Raw genomic sequence first — 25,345 nt, forward strand, 5'->3', positions numbered from 1 at the left:
TTTCTTGTTCATGAAGACTACTCATGCTCACAGCTCTTCCTGCTCCGGCATCACACCAAAGAGTGCAAATATATTTATTTAGAATTATAACCTTGGGCCAGATAGCCTTAGGGGGTGGGTGGGAGAGCTAATAGATCTATCTATGAACAATACAATCTACCACACCACTTTACTCAAAATTATATTCCAAACCATCTCCAAATCTGGGTGGGTTACAACAAAACATGGCCTCTGTTTTCTACTGCTGAGGTATTCAGGCACACTGGAGGTGAGTAAGCTGAGAAGCAAGATCAGATCTTGTGGACTGAAATTCCTCCGAAAGATATTCAAAGAACAGGGGATGGCAGAGATTTGGCACCAATAGCAGTAATGGTGGTTAGTGAGCAATGAATAGTTTCCACTTTAATGACTGAGTCACTGTCCATTTTTTTTTTCCTTGAGAAACCACAAGTAGTAACCCTAGAATCTCTGTGGTATGCTATTGATTGGGGAAAGTTTTTTTCTCAGAATCTTTAATTTTTGCAAGTCACATCTGAATTGTCATAATTTTGGAACAGTTGGCTAAAATAGAAACTCAGGAAAAAAATATTAGAAGATATGGAATTAAAAATGCTAAAGTCAGACACATTTGAATCTGCTGTTACCAAGGAAAATTATTTGGTGATTCAGAAATTGGAATCAACAGAGAACTTGTCCAAAAGTAAAACTCTTCATTGTATACATTTTCCAAGGGAAGTTGAAAAAGTATTTGGTGGAAATCATGGGATTTTTCTGAGGACTCTATCCCCAAAGCGATTAACATATTCCATCCCAGTCCCATCTTCTCAAGTTGAAACAACTGATCTGTGTGGAGCTTTGGATATATTTGCAGTAGTCTGAATTTTCCTAGAAATGTGATCAGGTATGGTTAAGTTTTTCCAGCCACTTTAATTGTGTCTTACGCACTTGAGGATGAGCGGGGGATATTATAGGTTTATTACTTAATATCCTGCCTTTGCCCAAGGTGAGGCATGATAAAAGACAAAATTAAATACTAATATTGTTTTGGTCTTTTTTTGTTTGAAACAGAGACATTTTTTGGATTTTTCAAATTTGAATGTTTCCTGATGCAGCAAGGAGAAACGTTTTTTGTTAGTGAAACCTAAAAGTTTGTGAATAGGTGTACGCTTGCTCCTAACGTTTCCTTGTAAATGCTCTGTTTAGTATAAAAGAATTAAATATATATATTTTTTACCTTTGCAACTATGTTTCTGACTGGTAAGACTGTTTGAGATACTCCTGAGGATAGGGGTCTTTGTACTAAGACACACTAGAAAGTGGCCGGCGCTGCGATTAGCAAGTAGGTTTACCGCACTCTCCAGGATTTTTTTTTAACGGCCACATGCTAATTTCCCCATTAACACGTGACACAACAAAGGGAGAGTAGCGTGATCAACAGGACTCTTCCAAAACACCACCTCGTCTCCCTGGTGTTTTGGAAGAGTGTTGATCATGCTACTCCCTCTTTGATGTGTTGCTCCTTTTGTAGCAGATCCAGTTTCTCCACCTCAGTGGTCTTTCCCCCATTATGCACGTGGCCATTACCACCAGGAACCCTTACCGCCACTGATTTAGTTGGTGGTAAGGGCCCCCATGCTACTCCTGCACTAATCAGCACACGGTAATATGCCCATGCTACCCAATTAGTTCAGACACACCTACTCTCTGCCCCTAGACTCGCCTCCTGCAGCAAAAAATAAATAAAATATTTTTTTTTACCACCGGAGTAGCACTCGCTGCTGACCAAACTACCATGGGATGCCTCAGTGCATCCTGCGGTAGTTCCCTTTTACCAAATGGTAGGCAGGGTCATCAGGATGGGGGTTCAGAGCTTAGCCTTTCAGGTTTTCCTGTACTCCCTAACTTATTTGTCTGCTTTGGGATGGATAACACATTGTCAGGCTCATGGAAGATGTGTTCCTATCCAAAGCAGTACAATGGAAATATCATAGCTTCATTCAGCACTGGTACTCTGCTTGGCTTTTTGCCCACATTCCCAACACCCACCATATGTTGGTATGCATGCACATGCGGGAGACCCCAAAACTATGTGACTTAAGGGGACCCATGGCAATACAAGACATCCCACATTATCAGCTCACCAGACAACTAAACATTGCTATCTCGACAGCTCACCTCATTCATATCACGTCAGGACTGGCGAGTGGTGTATGTCTTTCCTATCGGGCCCCATATCAACCAGTACACGATGATGGCAGAAAAAGGGTACAGATCCATTCAGCAGAGGATCATGGTCTTTCCAGCTCCCCCCCCCCCCCCCTTGCACCTTAGGCCTGCTGTTACTGCAAGATCTGACAGCCATTTTCAGGACATGTCTGCTTTGTGGGAATCAACCAGTGTCCTTATTGGTCAGCATTCTTTTCCACATAGCTTCAGGAGTGGGGGTTATATGACACATGTACTGAGCATGACATCATTGCTTCTCTCTGTATTTCTTGGGAAACCAACACAATGCCTTCAACTGGAAACCTTTCTCAGATTAGGAGCATATATATTTGTGTGTTGAGCCTTGATTGTCGCCTCACCTCTAGGTGATTACCAATGCCTCAAACAGGGATTATAAGCATGAACTGGTATCAGTGTGGCTACCATGGTGGTTGCGAAAAAAAAGAAAAAATAGTGGGAAACAGAAGGAGACTCGATAAACAATGGGACTTCCAATGGAACAGTAATTATATATAACAATCTTTATTTGTACAAAACGCTCTTCTTCCAATGCTGTAACTTAAAAGACTCAACACAGCACCGTGTTTTGGCATGGACTGCCTGCCTCAGGAGTCTGGCAAATGTTTGTCCTAGATTCGTGCTAAACGTTATCAAATATGGATGTCAAGGGGTCTTTAAAAAGACCTTTTAAGTGACCGTGATAAAAAAAAAATCCAAACTGTGTCAAAATAACCAATCTCTAAGGAAGTACACAAGAAACAAGGAGAACAATGCTCCTACACAATCTGCTTCTTGCTCATTCCCCTCTGCATTGTGCAGCATAGTTCCATCTGTCTTCCCTCACCCTACCATTGTCCTATCTCTCTCTCTCTCTTTGTGCCCCGCTCCCTTCTGGTGACCAATTCAAACCTCTTAGGGCTGCAGCTGCCTGGAGGAGAGCTTCCCTGCCCTGCTCCTTGCTCACTCCCCTCCCTCCCTCTCCTGTGGCAAAACAAAATGAATTCCCTATTGCCCTTACCTGGGCAGGGGTAAGGACACAGGCACCCAGACACTGAATTCCTTCCGGGCCACTACTGCAAGCTACCCTATCGTGCTCACTTGCTTTCCTCTCTGACCTTTGCGCTGATGGCGGCAAAATAAAAAACAAAATGAAATCATGCATGGGCCATAGCCCTACGCGTGCGGCTACCTGCTTCCTTCCTCCTCCCTCCCCTCATGTAACTTCCTGTTTTGGAGAGGGAGGAGGAGGAAGGGAGCTGTCAGAGTGTGTGCAGGGCTATGGTCCCATGCACGGTTTCCTTTTGTTTTTTGTTTTGCCACTGCGAGCACAAGTGTCAGACTTGGAGAAGAGAGCGAGCTATCATGAGAGAAAGACAGGGCAGCTTCCTGGTTCCTCGCGGCCTGGGAGGAAGTCAGTGTCTGGATGCCTGTGCTGTTACCCCTGCCCAGCTATGGGCAGCTTGTTTTGGGGGGGCAATGTCCATGGGGGGGGGGGGGGAGCCAAACGCTTTATGTGTCTTCTGCAAGTAGCTGTAACAGGAATAGACTAACATTTCACTACAACACAAAACAACCGTCCTCTGAGCCCAAAAAATACTTCTGATTTGACTCACTCTCACATACAAAATCATCATACCAAGGTCATGTCTTATACTTGGAGTATTGTGTTTAGTTTTGGAGGCCATATCTTGCTAAAGATGTAAAAAGACTGGAAGCGGTGCAAAGAAAAGCTACAAAAATGGCATGGGATTTCTGTAGCAAACCGTACGAGGAGAGACTTGCTGACCTGAGCATGTATACCTTGGAGGAAAGGAGAAACAGGTTTGACATGATTCAAATATTTGAAAGGTATTAATCCGCAAATGAACCTTTTTCGGAGACGGGAAGGTGATAGATCTAGAGGACATGAATTGAGGTTGAAGGGGGGCAGACTCAGGACTAATGTCAGGAAGTATTTTTTCACGGAGAGGGTAGTGGATATGTGGAATGCCCTCCCGCGGGAGGTGGTGGAGATGAAAACAGTAATGGAATTCAAACATGTAGGATAAACAGAAAGGAATCTGGTTTAGAAGGAATGGTTCCATGGAATCTTAGCGGAGATTGGGTGGCGATGCCGGTAATTGGGGAAACAAAACGGGAGCTGGGCAGACTTCTACGGTCTATGCCCTGACCGTGACTGAATAGATAGGGATGGGCTGGAGTGTAAATTTTAAGGGGCTTCGACGTTAGCTTCAGAACTTAGTACAAGAACACTACTGAGCAGACTTCTACGGTTTGTGCCCTGAGAAAGGCAAGGACAAATCAAACGGGTATACATATATAGTAATACATACCATGTAAAATAAGTTTATCTTGTTGGGCAGACTGGATGGACCGTACAGGTCTTTATCTGCTGTCATTTACTATGTTACTATGACCAGCAGATGGCACCAGTACACAGATAACACACTGTGAGGTGTCCTATGGGCGAGTTTCCTAAGGAGTGTCAGAAGGCTGCTGGGGCTCTAATGAGCATGTGGGTTGCCCTGGGGCTCCTGCCATTGCCTATCACAGTGCAGAAATGGCCATGCAGCACTTGTGTCTCTGTGTGCTTATTTCCACATGAGCATGTGCATATGCGGGAAGGCCTTATCATGGACACCAATGTAGGATTTGCCAAGGACTACCGGCCTACTTCTGTGCCATGCTTATTGGGTGTTGTCTTGAATTTTGGTTGTTGCCCCCAATAAGGGCTGCTGTGTTTACTCTTAACCCCCCAGACACCCCTTCCTGATGTTACCTCTAACATTTTCAGCATGTAGGAGTTAAACATGCTGCCAGGAAAAGTACCATGGGATGCCTTGGTGCATCATGTAGTACTGCCCTTTCCCCACGTCGCAAGCTCATATAGGGCTTAGCGCAGAAGGCATTAATGCATCCCCCATACACAGCACTGATACATGCTAGTATGGAGGTGGTAGCTGCCATCTGTCTGTTAGTGGCTACAGAGTTTGTTGATAGGTGACACGTATAATGTGTGTGTGGGAAATATGGGTCTGGAGACTGCTGAGAAATGTAGTGATACAACAGATGAATCAGGAATAAGGGGGTGCATTATGTTTGCATGACTTGCTACAAATGTGTGAAGGATGTACGGAATAACAATGTGTGCTTTTTCCATGTCAGCTCAAGCATCTGGAAAAAAAAGGCTACCCACTGGGAATGCCATGCTCACAAACGTGAGTCCATGACTAATTTGACAAATTACATGTACCTCCACAAACAGCCAGTACACTTGTCTGCCACCTCACCCAACAACTCTTCCATGGTATCAGGCTGAAAGATTGCGTCATCATTGTCAGGCTTGGGGCAAGGGGTGAAAAAGACCATTTTTAGTCCAAGGCTACATTTAAGATCACATGTAACAAGGGTGATACGATAAGTATGGCTATCAGAGTCTGTACAAGAATGCTGTGAAGGGACGTGTGTATGGGAGCAGAGCCTCACCCAGCTCCTGGGGAAACATCCTATGAGGGTGTGGAATAGGCCTGCTCACAGGTTCTGATTTTAGTAGATTATGGTAGTGTGATGCAATGTTGCTTGTGCAGCAGATATTCCATGTATTAGAAATAGGCATCACATAGGTGCATCACTGATGTCATCAATAGATGCAGCTGTCAGTACCTATGCCCGGGTTTCTAGCAACCTGTGCTGTCACAAATCCAACACAGGCAGTAAGGTACAATGGAAGGTGTTGGAAGTGTGAGCTACTGGATCCCTCTCTCCATCACCATAGTGAATAAAGTTTCTATCCAACAGCCAAAGAATGAGAAGGGAATGTCTCTAATGCTTCCTGTAGGCAGGTAGATGATAAGAGGTCACTTTAGGCAACATTGAGGGACCCTGGGTGCCTGTAGGGCACCTGTCCACTTCAACAACCTGCTTACTGGAACCTCTTGGGTCATATCCTATCCCTTCCTTTGCATCTAGGACTTATTACTGGTCCTTTCTCCAGGTTGCCTTGTTGGTTGTATCAATACAGCACCACAGGGACTTCGCAGCAACTGACATCTTAGCACTGTATCTCACTCTTCTCAATTGTGAACAAAGTCAGTGGGGATGGAGTAGATCATAATGTCACCCTCCTTGGGGTGTAGGTGTGCTTCCCATTTGTGGATCAAGTAGTGCCAGAGGACTATCCACAGTTGGGTAGCCCAGGACTTCCTGGCCACACAACTTGACATCTGTTCACAATCTGTACACGTGTCTGCCACTATCCCTGCTCCAGCATCCTCTTGTCTATGGTACCCCCTGCACGTGTACCTGCAAGATGGCATGGTTCCTGACAGGGTCCTGGTCCATAGGCGTTCTGAAGCTGAACACAATTCTGTCTCAGCCACACTGCCCTCCTTTCTGCCACCTAAAGACCACTAACAGCAGAGAAAAGATTGTGGTTGGCAGCAGAGAGTACATGCTAGGACACTAGCACAAAACATGGCTTTTTGCATGGTAAACACTGTTGGTGGGGTTGAAGGTGGAGATGTTTGAGCTGGGGTAGGGAGCGAGACTGATCTGAAGTATCCATGGGGAGAGTGAGCTGGAAATGGTCCATCTGTGGGAAGGGGAAATAACCTGATGGACATGGGGGGGGGGGAAGGAATAGGTTGGAGTTCAAGAGGGGTAGGCCTACAAAGATCTGACCTCTGAGGGAATGGAGGGCTAGATGAAGAGGAGTTGCCTAATGGTTAGTGCAGCAGGCTTTGATCCTGGCAACCTGGGTTTGATTCCCACTACAGCTACTTGTGACCTTGGGCAAGTCACTTAACCCTCCATTGCCCCAGGTAAACGTATAAAAAGCTTAAATTGTGAGCCCTCTAGGGATAGAGAAAATGCCTGCATATATGTACAACGCTGCGTACATCTAGTAGCGCTATAGAAATGATTAATAGCAGTAGTAGTAGATGTGTGAGCTTCGAAGTGGGAGTCAATGCCCCTCCTTGCCTGAGGAGGCCTAGATCTCTGCCCATGATCTTAGCCTAGGGTGATAGAAGGCATCTATAAGGAACGGGTTGTCAAGCATCCAGGTCTCACCTGGGTCCATAGTCACTGCAATGCCAGGTACCATAACATCTCGAACATACCTAAACCTCCACTACCCAAACTGCAAAGGACTTAAATACAAAGCAACCTATGCATCCAGCCTCTCCTATATAAGCACACTACTATGGAACGCACTGCCAAAAGTTGTGAAAACAACCTACAACCATCTAAACTTCAGGAAATCACTAAAAGCACCGACCCAACATAAATGCCCACACTCTGCAACACAGCAAAATCAAAGCTCGTAATGGACACTATATAACCTTCCCTCTCCTTGACCCCCTTTGTATCGGAAACACAGGTACCTTACCTGACCACAATATCACCTTGTATTTGTTTATTTACTGGACTTGGCGCACGCCTTTATGGTACTATGTAAGCCACATTGAGCCTGCAAATAGGTGGGAAAATGTGGGATACAAATGTAACAAATAAATAAATAAATAATTAAATAAATAAATAAAGGCCATATCAACAGTTATCATGCAGTGTTTTCTAGATGCAGGTGCAGCAGAACAACAGCAGGAGCTCCATATTGGCACAGACCGTATAAGTCTGCCCAGCACTATCCCCGCCTCCCAACCACCAGCCCCGCCTCCCACCACCGGCTCTGGCACAGACCGTATAAGTCTGCCCAGCACTTTCCCCACCTCCCAACCACCAGCCCTGCCTCCCACCACCGGCTAAGCTTCTGGGCATCCCTTCCTTCTGAGCAGGATTCCTTTATGTTTATCCCACGCATGTTTGAATTCCGTTACCGTTTTCCTCTCCACCAACTCCCGCGGGAGGGCATTCCAAGCATCTACCACTCTCTCCGTGAAAAAATACTTCCTGACATTTTTCTTGAGTCTGCCCCCCTTCAATCTCATTTCATGTCCTCTCGTTCTACCGCCTTCCCATCTCCGGATTCATACCTTTCAAATATTTGAACATCTGTATCATATCACCCCTGTTTCTCCTTTCCTCCAGGGTATACATGTTCAGGTCAACAAGTCTCTCCTCATACGTCTTGTAACGCAAATCCCATACCATTCTCGTAGCTTTTCTTTGCACCGCTTCCATTTTTTTAACATTCTTCACAAGATACGGACTCCAAAACTGAACACAATACTCCAGGTGGGGCCTCACCAACGTCTTATACAGGGGTATTAAAACCTCTTTTCTTCTGCTGGTCACACCTCTCTCTATACAGCCTAGCAATCTTCTAGCTACGGCCACCGCCTTGTCACACTGTTTCGTCGCCTTCAGGTCCTCAGATACTATCACCCCAAGATCCCTCTCCCCGTCCTTACCTATCAGACTCTCACCGCCTAACACATACGTCTCCTGTGGATTTCTACTCCCTAAGTGCATCGCTTTGCATTTCTTCACATTGAATTTGAATTGCCAAACGTTAGACCATTCTTCTAGCTTCTGCAGATCTTTTTTAATGCTTTCCACTCCCTCCGGAGTGTCCACTCTGTTGCAAATCTTGGTGTCATCCGCAAAAAGGCAAACTTTACCTTCTAACCCTTCGGCAATATCAGTCACAAATATATTGAATAGAATTGGCCCCAGCACCGATCCCTGAGGCACTCCACTACTCACCTTTCTCTCCTCCGAGCGAACTCCATTTACCACCACCCTCTGGCGTCTGCCCGTCAACCAGTTCCTAATCCAGTTCACCACTTTGGGTCCTATCTTCAGCCTGACTAGTTTATTCAAGAGCCTCCTGTGGGGAACCGTGTCAAAAGCTTTACTGAATCTAAGTAGATTACATCCATAGCACGTCCTTGATTTAATTCTCCGGTCACCCAGTCAAAGAATTCAATGAGATTCGTTTGGCACTGTTCTTTGGGAAGTCATCTTCAAAACAGGAATAGTAAAAAAATCTCCCTTCTGGAACGGTGAATGTGTTATCTATCCCTGTATATAATGCACAGAGTACAATAGATACATTTCCCATAGTCTCACATGCACTCTCAGGTCTGGTTTGGGCACACACATATCCTATGGCATTATGGGATCTGTCACACTGATTTCCCCGGGCAGAATCGGCCAATACAAATCTTTCAATGCTGTGGGATGCTAGGTGAATATCTGGACTGATCAAACAATCCCCAGCCTACAACTGGGTCATGTGACATGTCTGTGTGTACACTCCAGAATAATGAGTAGACCAGTGGTTCCCCAACCTAGTCCTGGAGACACCCCAACTAGTCAGGTTTTCAGGATCTCCACAATGAAGATTCATGAAAGAGATTTCCTGGATCCCAAATCCACTCCATAGCATGCAAATCTCTCTTATTTTGTAATAAAATAACAAAAATATGTATCAATGCTCCCTTAAACATAAAAGTTTGCCAAAAATTGTAGAAATATATATCATTGCAGATGTCTTTATAAAGACGATGAAAAAAAGAAGTGATGCGGTGAGCCTCAAAAAAAGGAACTGAAGGTCCCTCTTAAAAGATCTAACAATAACATCTGTGCAAGACAGACCATACTGTTGTGAGATGTTCGTTGGTTTTTTTTGTGTGTGTCCTCTACTGTTTTCTGCTTGGAGTTCACCATCCCATCCTATATGCAGAAAGGATCGAACTGCACCGCAGGTTTCCATCTGAAAGTTTGATGCGGTAGTCGTGTTAGTCTACTTTTAAAGGTAACAAATAGAAGTAAAACAAAACACAGAAAAGAAAAGAAAATGATACCTTTTTATTGGACTAAATATATTTTTGATTAGCTTTCAAAGATAAGAAGGGTTACCTTCGAAAGCTAATAAAAAATGTATTAAATTAGTCCGATAAAAAAAAAATCATCTTATTATTTATTATGATTTATTTATCGCCTTTTTGAAGGAATTCTTTTCTGTGTTTTGTTTTATTTCTGTTTTATTACATCTGAAGTTTGAACTGCAAGATTAGTTGATGCGACCGCTGCCCTGTGACATCTCCTGAGGCTGTTAGAAGGAGAGAGGCGGTGGCTAAAGATGCCCCGCCCCCAAGGTCGGTGTTCCATCCGCTTACGAAGAGCAAGAATTCGGAAGAGCTGAGCTGTCCTGGCTTCACAGCTGCTGACGGACTAGATGACGCGTCAGCACGTCCCCTCCTCACGCCTTCCGTTATTCGTGCGCACGCGCGCACCTTGACCCCGGGGCCCGCTACGGTTCGTGTCCCTTCCGCTTTGGAGACGTGGCTGGCGGCTGCCATATTGCGTTAGAGCGGCGGTGAGAGGGGTCACGGCCCGCGGAGTGGACCGGAACTGAGACCGGCATACCGGTTGAACTGCGGGCGACCGATTCCGACACCCGCACACTGGCTGAGCGGGAGGGACCGGGAACGATTTCTCAATATGGTGAGCAGGCACTTTGGTCTGTACCGTGGCGGGATGGTGAAGGCCTTGTCACCGGGGATGCCGTGTGCAGTCAGTCTCCTGTGTGTTTGGATGTAGAGCCCAGCCCGTGACCCGAGGCCGGCTGCTCTCTTCTCTCGGGGCTCCTGTATCTGTAAGAGTTGGGCTCCCCTGTTAGTGTCATAGTTCTTACGAGGCAGAATGTCTAGAGAAGTACATGCCTTGTATTTTGTTAAGGTTGTATAGTGTTTGTTCAGTGTGTATTGTGCTATACTTCGTAATAACATTTAGATTTTTTAGACTTTTATATTAGAGCCACTTCCTGTGTTTATGATCTGGAAGCAATTTTGTGTTGCCTATACTGTTTATGAACTTCAAAGAGGAGAACGGAGGGGTTGCTATCTGGTTAGGGCAAGGTAAACTGAGTTGCACTAGCAGCGGCTCGTAGTAGAGTTTACCAAGGTTACTTTGCTGGAAGGAAAAGGTTTTATGTTTGTACGTTGTATGTACTACGTTTGTTTATCCAGGGTTGCTTTTGCTGGGCATTTTTCATAGCGAAACAAAATAGGAGAAAGCATTTAGGATCACCATCCCCACATTTGTTATCATTATTTTCTATACAAAGCTTTATTTCACTAAAGTGGCCTCGACTGTCAGCTTGGTGAAATATGGACACTTGAGAAACAGGAGGTGAACTTAATGTACTTTAAACTTAGTTGGATTCATTTGATTTAAAGCAGCAGTGCTACACAAAGTATTTTAAAGTGGAAACCTTTAGGTACTTGAAGACATGATCATAAACACAATGACTGTTCTGTTTAACCAGTTCAGCATATTGTGCTGACCAAGATCAAGATATTATATAGGTATTAAAATAATCTCTGAAAGCATAATGTACCTGAGTCAGCCGAAGAGTAAATTTTAAAGCATGAATAAAGCACAGCTGGGTGAATAGTAAATTCAAAGAGGGGGTGTTTACAAACAGGGGTATGTCCATAAAATAAAGTTCCAGGAAAACACCACCGAAGTGGAGGAACAGGAACACCGCTACGAAATGTCGCAAAAGAAAAGCAAGAATAGGATGCCTGATGGCACTTAAGTTCCAACCCAGTGAAAAATAAACTCTCTACTAGGTTGGACTTCACATGTATTCTTTTGTTTGCTGGGTTGGAAGTGTCATCAGACAAATAGAAAAAAAAGTTCACACCCTTTATTTCAAGAAGAACATTAATAAAGCTAGAGTTATGTAAGTAAAGCCTAAAAGGTTGTAATAAAGCCAAGAACTGGGCAAGTAAATGTCTTGAGGATGCTGCTGTTTTTAAATGTCCCTTTCCCTTCTCAAATTGAACTTTACCTGATAGGAAAGAGTTGCCGCCGCCATGTAAACTTGTGTGATAAAGTGGTTTGGTCTGAGTTTGGTATGGCAGAGAGTTAGGGTAACATTGCCTCAGTGAGTCTTCTGAGACTGAGCTTGATCTGGTTATTGGGCGGTTTATTTTGTTGTAGGGCTTTGGGGCTCATATCTTCACATTGCCTGATGGTGCTGTAGCACAACAGTAAAAGCTCATAATTCTGTCTTGTCTTTAAGCAGCATTTCAGGAAATAAAAACACCAAAGCATTCTCCGAGAACAAGCAGGCTGTATTATTCTCACAAATGGGTCAACGTCCGTGTCAGCCAGGGAATCGACATTTGCAAAAGCAAATAGAAAAAAACTTTGCCAGCGCCTTCTGGTGTAATTTCAGCGCGCACTGACTTCCTGCCGTGCAAGCGTGTACCTCAGTCTTTTTGCCACTCAAATCAATCACAAGGTCCCTCAGTTCTGTTCCAGGCTTCAGGCCCACGACAGACTAAGATGCGTTTCTCCTACATTGGGGAACAGGCCTTCTGTATGCATATCCTCCCATACCTCTAGTAGGGAAGACTTTGCTGAAACTCAAGCAAGACCGCGGAACCATGATCCTGATTGCACTCTACTGGCCGCATGAGATTTGGCGCCCTCTTCTTCTGGAGTTATCCTCCGAAGAACCGTGGAGATTGCAGTGTTTTCCAACTCTCAGAATGAGGAGTCTCTTCTACATCCCAACCTCCAGTCTCCGGCTCTCACGGCCTGGATTCTGAGAACTTAGAATTCGCCTCCCTGGGTCTTTCAGAGGGTGTCTCCCAGGTCTTGCTTGCTTCCAGGAAAGATTCCACGAAGAGGTGTTACTCTTTTAAATGGAGGAGGTTTGCCGTCTGGTGTGACAGCAGGACCCTAGATCCTCTCTCTTGTCCTACACAGACTCTGCTTGAATACCTTCTACACTTGTCAGAGTTTGGTCTCAAGACCAACTCCATAAGGGTTCACCTCAGTGCAATTAGTTCTTATCATTGGCATGTAGAGGTAAGCTTATCTGTGGACAGCCTTTAGTTGTTTGCTTAATGAGAGGTTGCTTTTGTCAAAGCCCCCTGTCAAACCTCCGCTAGTGTCATGGGAACTCAACGTCATTCTCACCCAGCTGATGAAAGCCCCTTTTGAGCCACTGAATTCCTGCCATCTGAAGTACTTGACCTGGAAGGTCATTTTCTTGGTGGCTGCAACAGAGCATTGACCTTTTATGTGGAGCGGACAAAGCCCTTCAGACAGTCCACCCAGTTGTTTGTTGCTTTTGATCACAACAAGGAGGGGAGTCGCCGTTGGAAAACGCACAATCTCTAATTAGCTAGCAGATTGCATATCCTTCACTTACACCCAAGCTGGGCATGCTCTGGAGGGGCATGTTATGGATACCCGGCGGTCGGTTTGGGCAGTTGGTGCTGCAGAATCTGTTTGGGGTTTAGAATCCAATTCCACCCACCTAGGCCCGTTTTTATTCTGTTCCAGGCTGCGCTCTTAGCTAGCTGTATATAGTTTCAGGTTAACCTATGTTAAGTCCTTGCCGTCGTGAGGCCCAATTGACAAATGTTTATTGTTCTGGGTGAGCCTGGATGCTAGGGATACCCCACTTGTGAGTATAATACAGCCTGCTTGTCCTTGGAAAAAGTGAAGATACTTACCTATAGCAGGTATTCTCTGAGGACAGCAGGCTGATTATTCTCACAATCCCACCCCCCTCCCCTTGGAGTTACTTGTTTCTTTGTTTATATTATAGACTTAACTGAGGTATGCGTTTGTGCGGCGGGCAGGAAGTCAGTCTGTGCATTTGTGGTGTGCGCTGCGCGCAAAGCAGAAGGCTCTGGCAAAGTTTTTTTTTTCTGTTTGCTTTTGCAAATGCCGATTCCCGGGCTGACATGGATGTCGACCCACTTGTGAAAATAATCAGCCCGCTATCCTCAGAGAATACCTGCTACAGGCAAGTATCTTTGCTTTTCCTTGTGGAGCAATATACACAGACCCAGACACTGAAAAAAAAAATCTACTTAGTTAACAAATATTGCAACTGAAAAAGCAAAGAAGCTGCCCTGTAAGAAATTTGTGCCTTTATCAGAGACTGGGTCTTCTTCCTATTAGATTCTGCTGGACATTTTCCAGGTGATCAGAAACAGGATGCTGGGCTTAGTGGACCCTTGTTTTGACCCAGTATTGAACTACTTATATTCAAGGAGGAAATTCAGTGGATGTTCTATAAACAGTTAATACTTAGATTGTGAGCCCATTAGGGACAGAAAGAGTACCTGCAATTAGTATATGTAAACAACTTTGGTAGTAGCCACAGAAAGGCGATATATCAAATCCATGAACTAATAACATTCCTCTGTTCCAGAAATATTAAATTCAATAAATCACATTCATACAATTTCTAATATGTTGATGGAAACTTATAATCAACAATCATGTAGACATCATTAAGGTCATGCACACTGTACTTTTTTGCTTGTCTACTGTGCAGCTGCAGGCCTGTGACTTTATTCCTCATCCTGACACTGAGATCCGTTTATGGTTATCCTATGTCTGCTTGAATTTGCCACTGTTTCGACTCCTGTAACCTTTGTATTTTACTATCCAGAAATTCCTAGTCATTATTTTAGTAACCAGTTTTCCTGATATTTCCAGGAGATCGGTAACATCCAAAGAAGTCCCAGATAACTCTCTAGTCTTTTGCTTAACAGTTGGTAGATAATAAATGATGTTTAAAGGAGGCATAGTCTGGGGAGATTTTGACGTTTCCCTTCCCAGATACCTATAAAGATCCTTGGGGGATACAGAAAAAGCTTGAGGGAAAATTCAACACTAGAATATTTAGATGCCTAGCAGCATTTTTCCATATTCTCAATTTTCCTATGTATTACTGCTTTGTCTAGACCTCCAGCCCCTGTGTCGCTTGGCTCAGGGTGGGGGTACTTGAGGTCTTGTGGTCCCCTGTGTATGACAGGTCTGGGCTTTTGACAGCCTAGACCTGTCAAACAAGTGCAGGAGGATTGTGCCCAAGCGCGTGCTCAGGCAAAATCCTCCCTCACTTTTACCCTATGATCAGAGGGAATAGCATGCTTAAATTTCCATGCTAATTTCTCTGGTCATAGGGGTGGTAAAGTCCCGTGCTGTTCCAGCGCTATTTTTAGAGCGCTGTTTGGAACAGTGTGGGGCTTTCGATCATCTGCCCAACAGGATGCCAGTAGGTGTGAGCATTCCCAGTGTTGAGTAAATTTGTGTCCAGGGAGGGGTAATTCTGTATTGTTTGGCACCTCTGATCATTTTGAAATGTTGCTGCCTACAGCCATGCTGATGTAAAAGAGCAGTACAATCAGCTGACCCACAGGGTTGGAACATGTTCATGGTGCTGGTACACAACCATACCAACACCAGTGAGGGGCTAGAAAAGGGTTTCGGAGGAGGACTAGGCAGGTGATTGCTGCAAGGGTAGGAAGGGGACATGGGGGAATGCTTTAGAGGTAGTGGTAAACAGGAAAATCAGAGGAAGGGGGGGGGGGAGAACATCAATTTTTGTGAGATTGTAAGTGGTCATCTCCTTAGCTACATTTTTCCTCTTTATTTTTTTGTCATGTATCATCATTTTACATTTTTAAAGTAACAATACTATTCAAACAATAGATCAGTTGGATGCAAAAAATATCTCTGAAAGAGTGAATCTAATGGTATCTCTTTCATTCCTGAGGACATTACTAGTGTCCACATTTCCTGAAATTTCCAGTAATGCTTATTGTAACGCTTAATAAGTGGAGATGCTACTGAGCTGCTTTTCATTAAAGCCTGTATACATTTCTCAGTAGTGAACTTGGAGTTGAAAGCAGATATTTTATTAATGGCTTAAAATAAAATGTGTAGAGTTTTTCATTGTACATTTTTATTGCTGTGAATAAAGTGAAAAGAGGAAGATGGAAGCAAGACCATCTAGGAATTGGAGCCAAGAAAGGTGATATTGTGGTGATTGAAGCTAGTATTGCTTCTGTAATAGTGTCCTGGATGGGATGCACTGAAGGGTTTTCTCCATTTCTCTTTGAGGAAAGATGTTTAGGTACATCTGTACCCCCTGACAACAGTTCTTGATAGAGAGAAAATGTGACCTGCTGAGCAAAAAAGTGCCAAAAGTAGATTACAAAGAACAGATAAAGAGGCTATAAAAGTTTGGAGGAGCAACCTTTCATTTTTGAAAGTTTTGTGTATTATACGGTCAGTAGAAGGGGACTATGCAAATTTTTTTTCACAATTTTGATGTTTTTCAAGTTCTACAGCCTAAAAACTTCAAGCGCTTAAAGTTTATATGTGATTTTTGGGTTTAATTACATTTTTATTGATAAACATTTCTCACTTTTTAAAGATCTAGTTAGTCCATACCGGAGGCTGAAATTTTGGCAAGATTATGGATATCCCTCTTATCTTGTGTGATTATAAGTAAGTCACGTATACCGCTTTTGATACCTTTTCACTCAGCTGGTCACATAAATATATGTACTTAGTTCATATGGGTTGGGTTCTTTTTTTCTTGTTACCAGGAGAAAAAATATACAGAATGTAATAACCTAGTATCTCATTCCTGATCAACATAAGATCCACAGGAGGGAAGGTAAGAAATGAGGGTGTAGAGGATGAAGGTGAAAAGAAATGAAGTAAGCTAAGAAAATACTTTTTTACTGAAAAGGTGGTGGATGCATGGATCAGCCTCCCCATGGTGCTGTTGAAGATCAAGACTTTATCTGAATTCAAGAAGGCATGGGCGGAACACATAGGATCTCTAAGGGAGAAGAAGATATAATTGATGGTATAGAATCTTTAAAAGGGCGTAACATATAGTGTGGGTGGTTTGGATGGGCAGACTGGATATACTTAATGGTCTTATCTGCCATCGTTTTCTATAAGAAACTGTAAGTAGAGGCCGTAGAAGATGGAAAAGTGACTTCTGAATCCTTCCCACTCCAAGTTTGATGTTGGTCCCTAGTAATTATTATTATTATTTTTTTAATCCCAGATCTCTTGTTGCTATAGTGAGCCTGTGATTGGTGTGAAATCATGACATATTTCATGCATGCTACACCAACTGCAGTCCCTGAGGCATGCTGGCTCCTCCTTTGAGTAAACAGAATCCAGCTAGTCCTTAGGCAGTTTTTCTAGGACAGCCTGATTTTGAAAATTTAACTGAAGGACACCTGACATGAGGTTTAGAGTTTCTGCTTCACGACACACACTATGGCAGTTGATTTTTGCTGTTAATAGATTGGTTTTGCTCTAAAAGGCAGAAAGCAATTAGCTTCAACACTGTCTGACTGAAGAAGTCACACTTCAGAGAGCATAAACTGAAAGGCAGAAGTCTGCTGTTGTATAGTAAAGTGAATCATTTTAACTGTTTACCATGACCTGGATTAGCCAGATGTAAAAAAACTAAGGTGAACGTAATGATGTTGCCATCAAAAGATGGCATGACTTGAAGGACTTGCTATATGGAGGTGCTGGGAGAGCCTGCCTCCTCTCCTGCTGTTGAATGGGATTGTGGCGGCTATGCTTAGCTCGGCCTTTGACACTGAGCTGTGTTTGTTCCCCCATTAATATAGGTGCTCTTGGCAGCAGCGGTTTGCACAAAGGCGGGGAAGGCCATTGTGTCACGGCAGTTTGTGGAGATGACTCGGACCCGCATTGAGGGGCTGCTGGCAGCTTTCCCTAAGCTGATGAACACAGGGAAGCAGCACACGTTTGTAGAAACAGAAAGTGTGCGTTACGTGTATCAGCCTATGGAAAAGCTCTACATGGTTCTAATCACCACCAAGAACAGTAACATCTTGGAAGACCTGGAAACCCTGCGACTGTTCTCCAGAGTGGTAAGTGAGGCTTGTCATTTATAGAAGGAATGGGGCTTCGGGGATTAAGCAGATGGTTCCACTGGCTGAATGTAGCATACTTTTTCATTATTGCTACCAGTGCCATGTATAGGGTAGTATCAAAGGATTAGTAATTAAAAACCAACCTTTATTCTGCATTATACAGTAGTCACATGTTCATGATCCTGTGTGTAATCCTGTTGTCTTCAGCATTTTAATGTTCAAACGTTTTTTATTGACATTATTCAACACCAACAGTCTTCAGCATTTTAAAGAAACAAATCTACTTGCTAGAGCTGTGTTCTTTGCTGTAGGGCCCAGGAGCTGGTGGTGGCTCCTGGTCCCTACATTGAACCTAAGGGCAGCAGTTTTGACTTTGTACCCCCAGGGGTACAATCTCCTCTTACTTTCTCTGGAGGCTTGCTATTGCTGCTATTTTGGGGGGGGGGGGGGCTTTCTTGGCACTAATTTTGTGGTAGAATGTGGGCTGTACCTTGAGGCTGCATGGTCCCCTCTGTTGCTTTGCATACGCAGGGTGTAGTGGAGGTTGTTGTCACCCCGTGCTCACCATCTCTCTTATGTAAGCATGGGGAGATGTCTTGGAAAAGGTGGCATCCAAAGGCACAGTAACATAACCAGAGAATGGAGATGTCTTTCCTTTGTTCTGGGAAGAAGTTTGGGGAAGGATTTAAATAAACAACATCTAGAAAGAGGGTTGTTTTTTTTTTTTTTTTTTGGCCTCCGAACTTGAGAATGCTTGCCTTATGTTCTATCCTCCTTATAGATCCCTGAATATTGCCGAGCCCTAGAGGAGAATGAGATCTCAGATCACTGCTTTGACCTGATTTTTGCCTTTGATGAGATTGTTGCCCTAGGATACCGTGAGAATGTAAACCTCGCGCAGATCAGAACATTCACAGAGATGGACTCTCATGAAGAAAAGGTGTTCAGAGCTGTGCGAGAGGTAAGAGGGCCACGCTTGCCTGCATTAGACGGAGATCATAATATGTGGTATCCTTGCAGTGCTTCTTGAGCTTTGCTGGGTTTTAATAGAACCATTACTTACTGACTGTAATTATTATTTTGGTAGTGTGATTTATTTCAGCGAGTTTACTGCCCTAGTCATGCAGCTGTACCATGCTCAATGTTTTTTGTTTGTCCTTCAGGAGTCTCAGACTAGAGGCAGTTAGTCACACCCCAGATAAACTGTGAAATTTCTTCTATGCAGATCTGCAATTACTCCTCTGTCATACCATATTATACGCGCTATCATTCTGGTACATGCAAAGAGAGAACTAAACACCTATCAATGCACCTCACTCCTAGCCTGTAACACTCCTTGCTGACCCAGTATTGAGATGCTCCACACACACACACTTCTGCCCTAAAATATCTTCTCCTATTCTAGTACTGGCAACCACTTCCACAGACACAGGCCTCATTCCTGTCTGCCTTGGAGCACCTCTTGGTATTCCAGTACTGAGACCACAACCACCACCTCTCTCCTCACACAGTTCTGCCAGTTCTGCTATTATAGCCCTTATGTCTCTTCTGATGAGGCAAATTGACGGACATGTTTTGGTGTCTATTGAAAGTGGGTATTGATAGCCTTTTAATATATAAATGGGGATGGCTAGGAGATCAGTCAGTGGAAACCTTTATAATCTTAATTTGTCCTTATGTCTGTGCGAAGAGAATCAGGTCTTGTAATGTTTGTAGTTTTCATTTATCTGAATGTCTTGAGATCTAGATGTAAAAAATAAGATCAAAATGACACTTGCTTTTTATTGAGTTCTCTTGTTCACGTTTTGGTTCATTCTTTAGACGCAGGAACGTGAGGCTAAGGCAGAGATGCGGCGTAAGGCCAAAGAGCTGCAACAGGCTCGCAGGGAGGCAGAGAGACAAGGGAAAAAAGCACCAGGCTTTGGCGGATTTGGCAGTTCTGCCGTCTCCAGTGGAAATGCAGCTGCTATAATCACAGAAACCATCATTGAAACGGAAAAGCCCAAGACAGCACTGACACCTGTCAGGTACAGGCAGTGGGAGGCTGAGGTGGGGCACAGGGCAAAAGTTGAGGCTGGTGTGGTAGCATTCAGCGGATGGATATGTACAAGGGTGGGGGTGGGGGGTTAGGATAAGGGTACAGGGCAGAAATCAAGTAAGAATAATATGGTGGACCAGCCCTTCAGAGTAAAAGTAGAAACTAGACCTTTCTTTGCTCACAATTTTTTTTTCCATGGCTGGTCCTTTTTTTTTTTTTTTTTTTTTTAATTTTTTTAGCCTGCAAGGTTTTGATTGCAGCTAATCTTCTCTCTCTTCTGGTCCTTAGGCCCTCTGGCTCCAGCAAAGCCCTGAAACTGGGAGCCAAGGGGAAAGAGGTGGATAACTTTGTGGATAAACTGAAATCTGAAGGGGAAACCATCATGACCAGTTCAGCTGGGAAGCGATCCTCGGAAACAGCGAAAGTGCTCTCGCCTCCAATTAACATGGAGAGGTGGGCATGAATCCTTTGAGCTTTTCCTAGTGGGGAGAGGGAAAGGAGAAGCCTGGTATTCTGGGGTATGGCCTCTGACCCTTGCTTCACCTCCTTTCCCCTCCATTTAGTGTGCATATGAAGATTGAAGAGAAGATCTCGCTCACCTGTGGCCGTGATGGAGGGCTGCAGAACATGGAGCTGCATGGCATGATTATGTTGAGGGTCTTGGATGAGAAATTTGGAAGGATTCATATCCACGTGGACAATGATGACAAGAAGGGGGTTCAGTTGCAGGTGAGGGCCATTCCTATGGCTGGCTATGAATATTGATGGGCTTGCGCTTCCAAGTAGAGCAGAGACTACTATGTGGAGGAATTATCTATAAATGCCAGTGGTGGCCAAATTGACTTTTTCAAGCTCATTTTCAAAGCACTTAGCCTCCCAAAGTTCCATAGAAACCTATGGAACTTAGCCTCCCAAAGTGCTTTGAAAATATGCCTCTTTGTGTTTCGGAAATGGTTGCAAATAGTTTGATTTTGTTCTCCCTTTCCTTGCCCTGCATTGCCCTCTTAGTAGAAAGGTCATTGCTTACCTGTCCCTTTGCTCTATGTTTTTCTTTTGCTTTTGTAGACACATCCAAATGTGGACAAGAAACTTTTTACTACAGAGTCCTTGATTGGCCTGAAGAACCCTGAGAAATCATTTCCTCTTAATAATGATGTTGGGGTGCTAAAGTGGAGGTTACAGACCACAGATGAGGCTTTCATTCCATTGACAAGTGAGTATGTGGCATGCTTCCATATCACAGTGCCACGACTACTGCCTACAGCAATGTCTGGGAATGATAGAAAGTCTGGTGATTCTCTACAGGTATTATCTGGTTCTCGGATCCTGTGTAGCTTTGCAGCACTAACTGGAAGACCAGGAGTAATGTTCTCTTCCTGTTCTGTAGGTGGACATCTTTCTTGGATAATTTCTTTTCCCTTACTTCCACAGTTAACTGTTGGCCTTCAGAGAGTGGCAATGGATGTGATGTTAACATTGAATATGAGCTGCAGGAGGAATCTCTGGAGCTGAATGATGTTGTCATTACAATCCCTCTGCCGTAAGTTATGTGACACATGTACTGACGTTTAGACAAATTATGTAATCAGAGTTCATTTATCTGTAGTCAGTTAATATGCAGGGATATATGTAGTGTGGATATATTTTAACCCTTGTATTAGAGCCATGTTGGACTGTTATATGACCTTTAGAGTGTGAAATGGGAGAATAGGAGCACTGGGCAAAGGAAGTACCTTTATGTTTATGCTGAGGCTGAAGACAATGTGTAGGGCATAATAAGTGTTCAAAGATTTACTATATGGAACTAACATTGTTAGTCTGCCTATTCACAACTACTAAGTTCTATAATCTCTTTTTTTTTTACCATTTTTATTCTGGCTTTTTAATGCAATGTAATCAAACTTTACATAATTGTCCAGTATTCAAAAACATAGAATTAATTATGTGTATGTTTTAAAACTATAAAGCAAACCAAAACTGTTAATATCCAGCTTAGAGGCAGTCAGCCTGTGCCAATGTGTCTGCACACATCTGTTCACCCCCCCCCCCCCCAAAATTACCGACAACTCTAGAAAAGCCAGCATAAAAGAAAGTCTGAAGCCCCTTTTAAAATGTCCTAGATGTGGTTTCATCCATTGGTTTGATGGAAGAGAATGTCACAGTGAAGGTGCTAGGGAGGAAAAAAAAATGTTGATTCCCTTGCCTGAAGTAAGGATGGAATAACCAGGTGGTTTCAATCCTGCAATCACATAATATGACCTGGAATGTAGGGGTTCAACAGGTTTGAATTCCTGTATAGAAAGCCTTATGGGTTAAGATCAAAATTTTTAAACGTCATGTGTAAACTTTGTGGCAACCAGTGAGCCTCTCTTACATAAGATGTTAACATGATCAAATCTTTGAGCCTCAACAATGTTTGATGGCAGTGTTCTGAACAGTTTGCAAGCGATTAATATTATCCTGCAAACAAGACTTGTTGGCAACTCTTGAAGACTAGGAATGAAGATCAAATGCCTTTTACTGTACCGTTCCCTCAGGTTTTTTCAGCCTAAATGCTTTAGCTGACACACTTTTTTTCGCATTAAATCTAAGCTGATACTGAAAATATTTTAAGGCTTTCAGTAACATTTGTGTTTCAGGTCTTGTGTAATTATAACTTTTGTTTCACATTCTTACAGGTACCCACTTAGATTGTATTTAGGTACAGCAAGTCCTTACCCCCAAAGAGCTTACAATCTATTGCAAAGCTCCCTGGTACAGGCCACTCTACAGACAAAGAATAGGAAAAACCATTTAAACTGCTGTAGGGTGAATGCAGACTGTTCCCAGTTCTTGCAGCCACATGTTTGTCCTGTTGGATATCTCTTCCAGGATCCTCATTTGAATAGTCTGATTTATTCTTTAAAAAAGAAAAAATCATATTTGAAGATCTGTACTGTTCAAATGCTCCACATAAATTTAAACCAATGCAGCTGAATGTTTTGTGTGTGTGAAAAGACTGAGAATTGAGCCATGGGGTCAGTCTTTGAAAAGTACTGACAATCCATCCTTCCCTGCAGGTCTGGTGTTGGTGCTCCAGTAATAGGGGATATTGATGGGGAGTATCGTCATGATGGCAGAAGGAACATCCTGGAGTGGTGTCTGCCGGTGATTGATTCCAAAAACAAGAGCGGTAGCTTGGAGTTCAGCATCGCTGGGCAGCCCAATGATTTCTTCCCTGTGCATGTCTCCTTTGTCTCAAAAAAGAATTACTGCAACATACAGGTATGGCCTTAACCAAGGACTGCAAGGAGCTTTGTCTGCGTAGTCATGTAACAGGAGGTTGACATTACAAGACCCCAAGGCAACTTTGATAGTGCTGGGTGACATCACAGTTCTAGCTTCCACTAAGATAACTGAATGAAAACTGAAAATTAAATATTACTACTTTTTATTAGGTAAGAAAAATACTGTTAATATGTGTCACAACTTGAGACCCCTCCACTGGAATAGTGGTGGACCGAGCTCTATAGCCTAAGCAGCTGAAAAGCACTGACTAGGCCTGAAAATCTGATGATGGCCTTGCAGCTGAGTGCCTGCGGAAGCAGGACCGCTTGGCAAGCCTTATTAGAATCTAGTGTGACATTCAAATACAGTGTAAGGGCCAAGATGGAGGAATTAATGGCAAAAATAGTAAGAAGTTTGGTTCATAAGATGGAGTCTGCTTTTGTAAAGATGGCATCCTGGTTCATGAGATATGAATACTAATCTCTGTATGTTAGGAAAGATGTTTACACTTCAGGAAATGACAGTTATTAAGAAACTAGTATAAAAGGCCCGTTTCTGAGAGCAATGAAACAGGCGCTAGCATGGTTTTCATTGGTAGTGTGTATGTTTGAGAGAGTGTGTGTGTGAGAGTGACAGTGTGAGAGAGACTGAGTGAATGTGCGAGTGTGTGTGACAAGTGAGGCTGTCTGTGTGAGAGTGTGTGTGTGAGAGAGAATGTGAGTGTGCGTTTGATATATATAGACTTTGTGTGTGAGTGAGTGATTGATTGATTGATTGATTGAGGGAGAGAGTGTGTGTGTGTGTGTTTCTGTGTATGTGTGAGTGTTTAAGCAGGTGTGCATTCCCTTTCCCCTTCTGTGCTCCTCTTCCTCCCCCTCTGCTCACAGTCAACTTTCCAGTCTACCGTCCCTCCTCCCTCCCTGTTCTTTGCTCCCAGGCACTGAATGCAGCATTCAGGCATTGATTGTGTGCTGTGCTGCTGCTCCTCTCTCCTCTTTCTGTCCCCGTAGGAGCGCAGGTACCAGGAAGTTGTTTTGAACTTCCTGTTCCTGCGCTCCAGGGCCAGTGAGAGGAGAGATGAGTGGCTGCAGAGCAGACAGCCATGGCTGAAGGCTGCCTGCGTTGTTGTTTTTGTTTTTTTTTCAAGATAAGCGGCGATGTTTGAGGGGGGAGGGTGGATATGGGAAGCGGCGACCTCAGGGGGTGGGGTTGAGAGGGGAAGCGGCGAACTGGGGGGGGGTGGAGTTTGAAAGAGGCCTTGGGGGGTGCATAGCATAGGTGAAGCAGCGACCTCGCTCGTGGGCGGATGGAGAGGGGAAGCGTCGAACGGGGGGGTGGAGAATGGAAGAGGCGCGACGTTGGGGGGGGGGTGGAGAGGGAAAGCGGCGACCTCGTGGGCGAGTGGAGGTCGGGGAAGCTGCGTACTTGGGGCGGGGGTGGAGAGAGGAGGTGACGAACCTCGTGGGGAGTGGAAACAGAGTTGGGCTTCCGTGATTCGTCGAGTGTATTTGCTCCGCCCTCGACGTCATCACGTTGTGACGCGAGGGCGGGGCAGACACTGAAGGCCAAACCGGATATCTCGGGCGCCTCAAGTTCCGGCTTGAGGCTTCATCGAACGTTGGAGGTGCCTTTTATATATATAGATATCAGAAAGGTGCCTTTTATATACAGTGGGGGAAATAAGTATTTGATCCCTTGCTGATTTTGTAAGTTTGCCCACTGACAAAGACATGAGCAGCCCATAATTGAAGGGTAGGTTATTGGTAACAGTGAGAGATAGCACATCACAAATTAAATCCGGAAAATCACATTGTGGAAAGTATATGAATTTATTTGCATTCTGCAGAGGGAAATAAGTATTTAATCCCTCTGGCAAACAAGACCGAATACTTGGTGGCAAAACCCTTGTTGGCAAGCACAGCGGTCAGACGTCTTCTGTAGTTGATGATGAGGTTTGCACACATGTCAGGAGGAATTTTGGTCCACTCCTCTTTGCAGATCATCTCTAAATCATTAAGAGTTCTGGGCTGTCGCTTGGCAACTCGCATCTTCAGCTCCCTCCATAAGTTTTCAATGGTATTAAGGTCTGGTGACTGGCTAGGCCACTCCATGACCCTAATGTGCTTCTTCCTGAGCCACTCCTTTGTTGCCTTGG

General features: G+C 44.0%; 1 protein-coding gene across 1 annotated transcript in view; it reads left to right on the forward strand.

Annotated features, from left to right (window-relative positions):
* The first annotated feature begins 10,429 nt into the window (after positions 1-10,429).
* ARCN1 (archain 1) overlaps positions 10,430-25,345 on the forward strand; it is a 29,465-nt gene continuing 14,549 nt past the window's right edge. The window contains exons 1-9 of the mRNA XM_030221003.1: positions 10,430-10,638; positions 17,619-17,882; positions 18,667-18,846; positions 19,707-19,912; positions 20,212-20,376; positions 20,487-20,652; positions 20,989-21,136; positions 21,355-21,463; positions 22,983-23,187. Coding sequence (XP_030076863.1) covers positions 10,636-10,638; positions 17,619-17,882; positions 18,667-18,846; positions 19,707-19,912; positions 20,212-20,376; positions 20,487-20,652; positions 20,989-21,136; positions 21,355-21,463; positions 22,983-23,187 — 1,446 coding nt within the window. The 5' untranslated portion in view covers positions 10,430-10,635. The remainder of the gene's footprint in view (positions 10,639-17,618; positions 17,883-18,666; positions 18,847-19,706; positions 19,913-20,211; positions 20,377-20,486; positions 20,653-20,988; positions 21,137-21,354; positions 21,464-22,982; positions 23,188-25,345) is intronic.

The sequence above is a fragment of the Microcaecilia unicolor genome, chromosome 12 (genome assembly GCF_901765095.1).
Source record: "Microcaecilia unicolor chromosome 12, aMicUni1.1, whole genome shotgun sequence".
In the NCBI taxonomy this organism is placed as follows: Eukaryota; Metazoa; Chordata; class Amphibia; order Gymnophiona; family Siphonopidae; genus Microcaecilia; species Microcaecilia unicolor.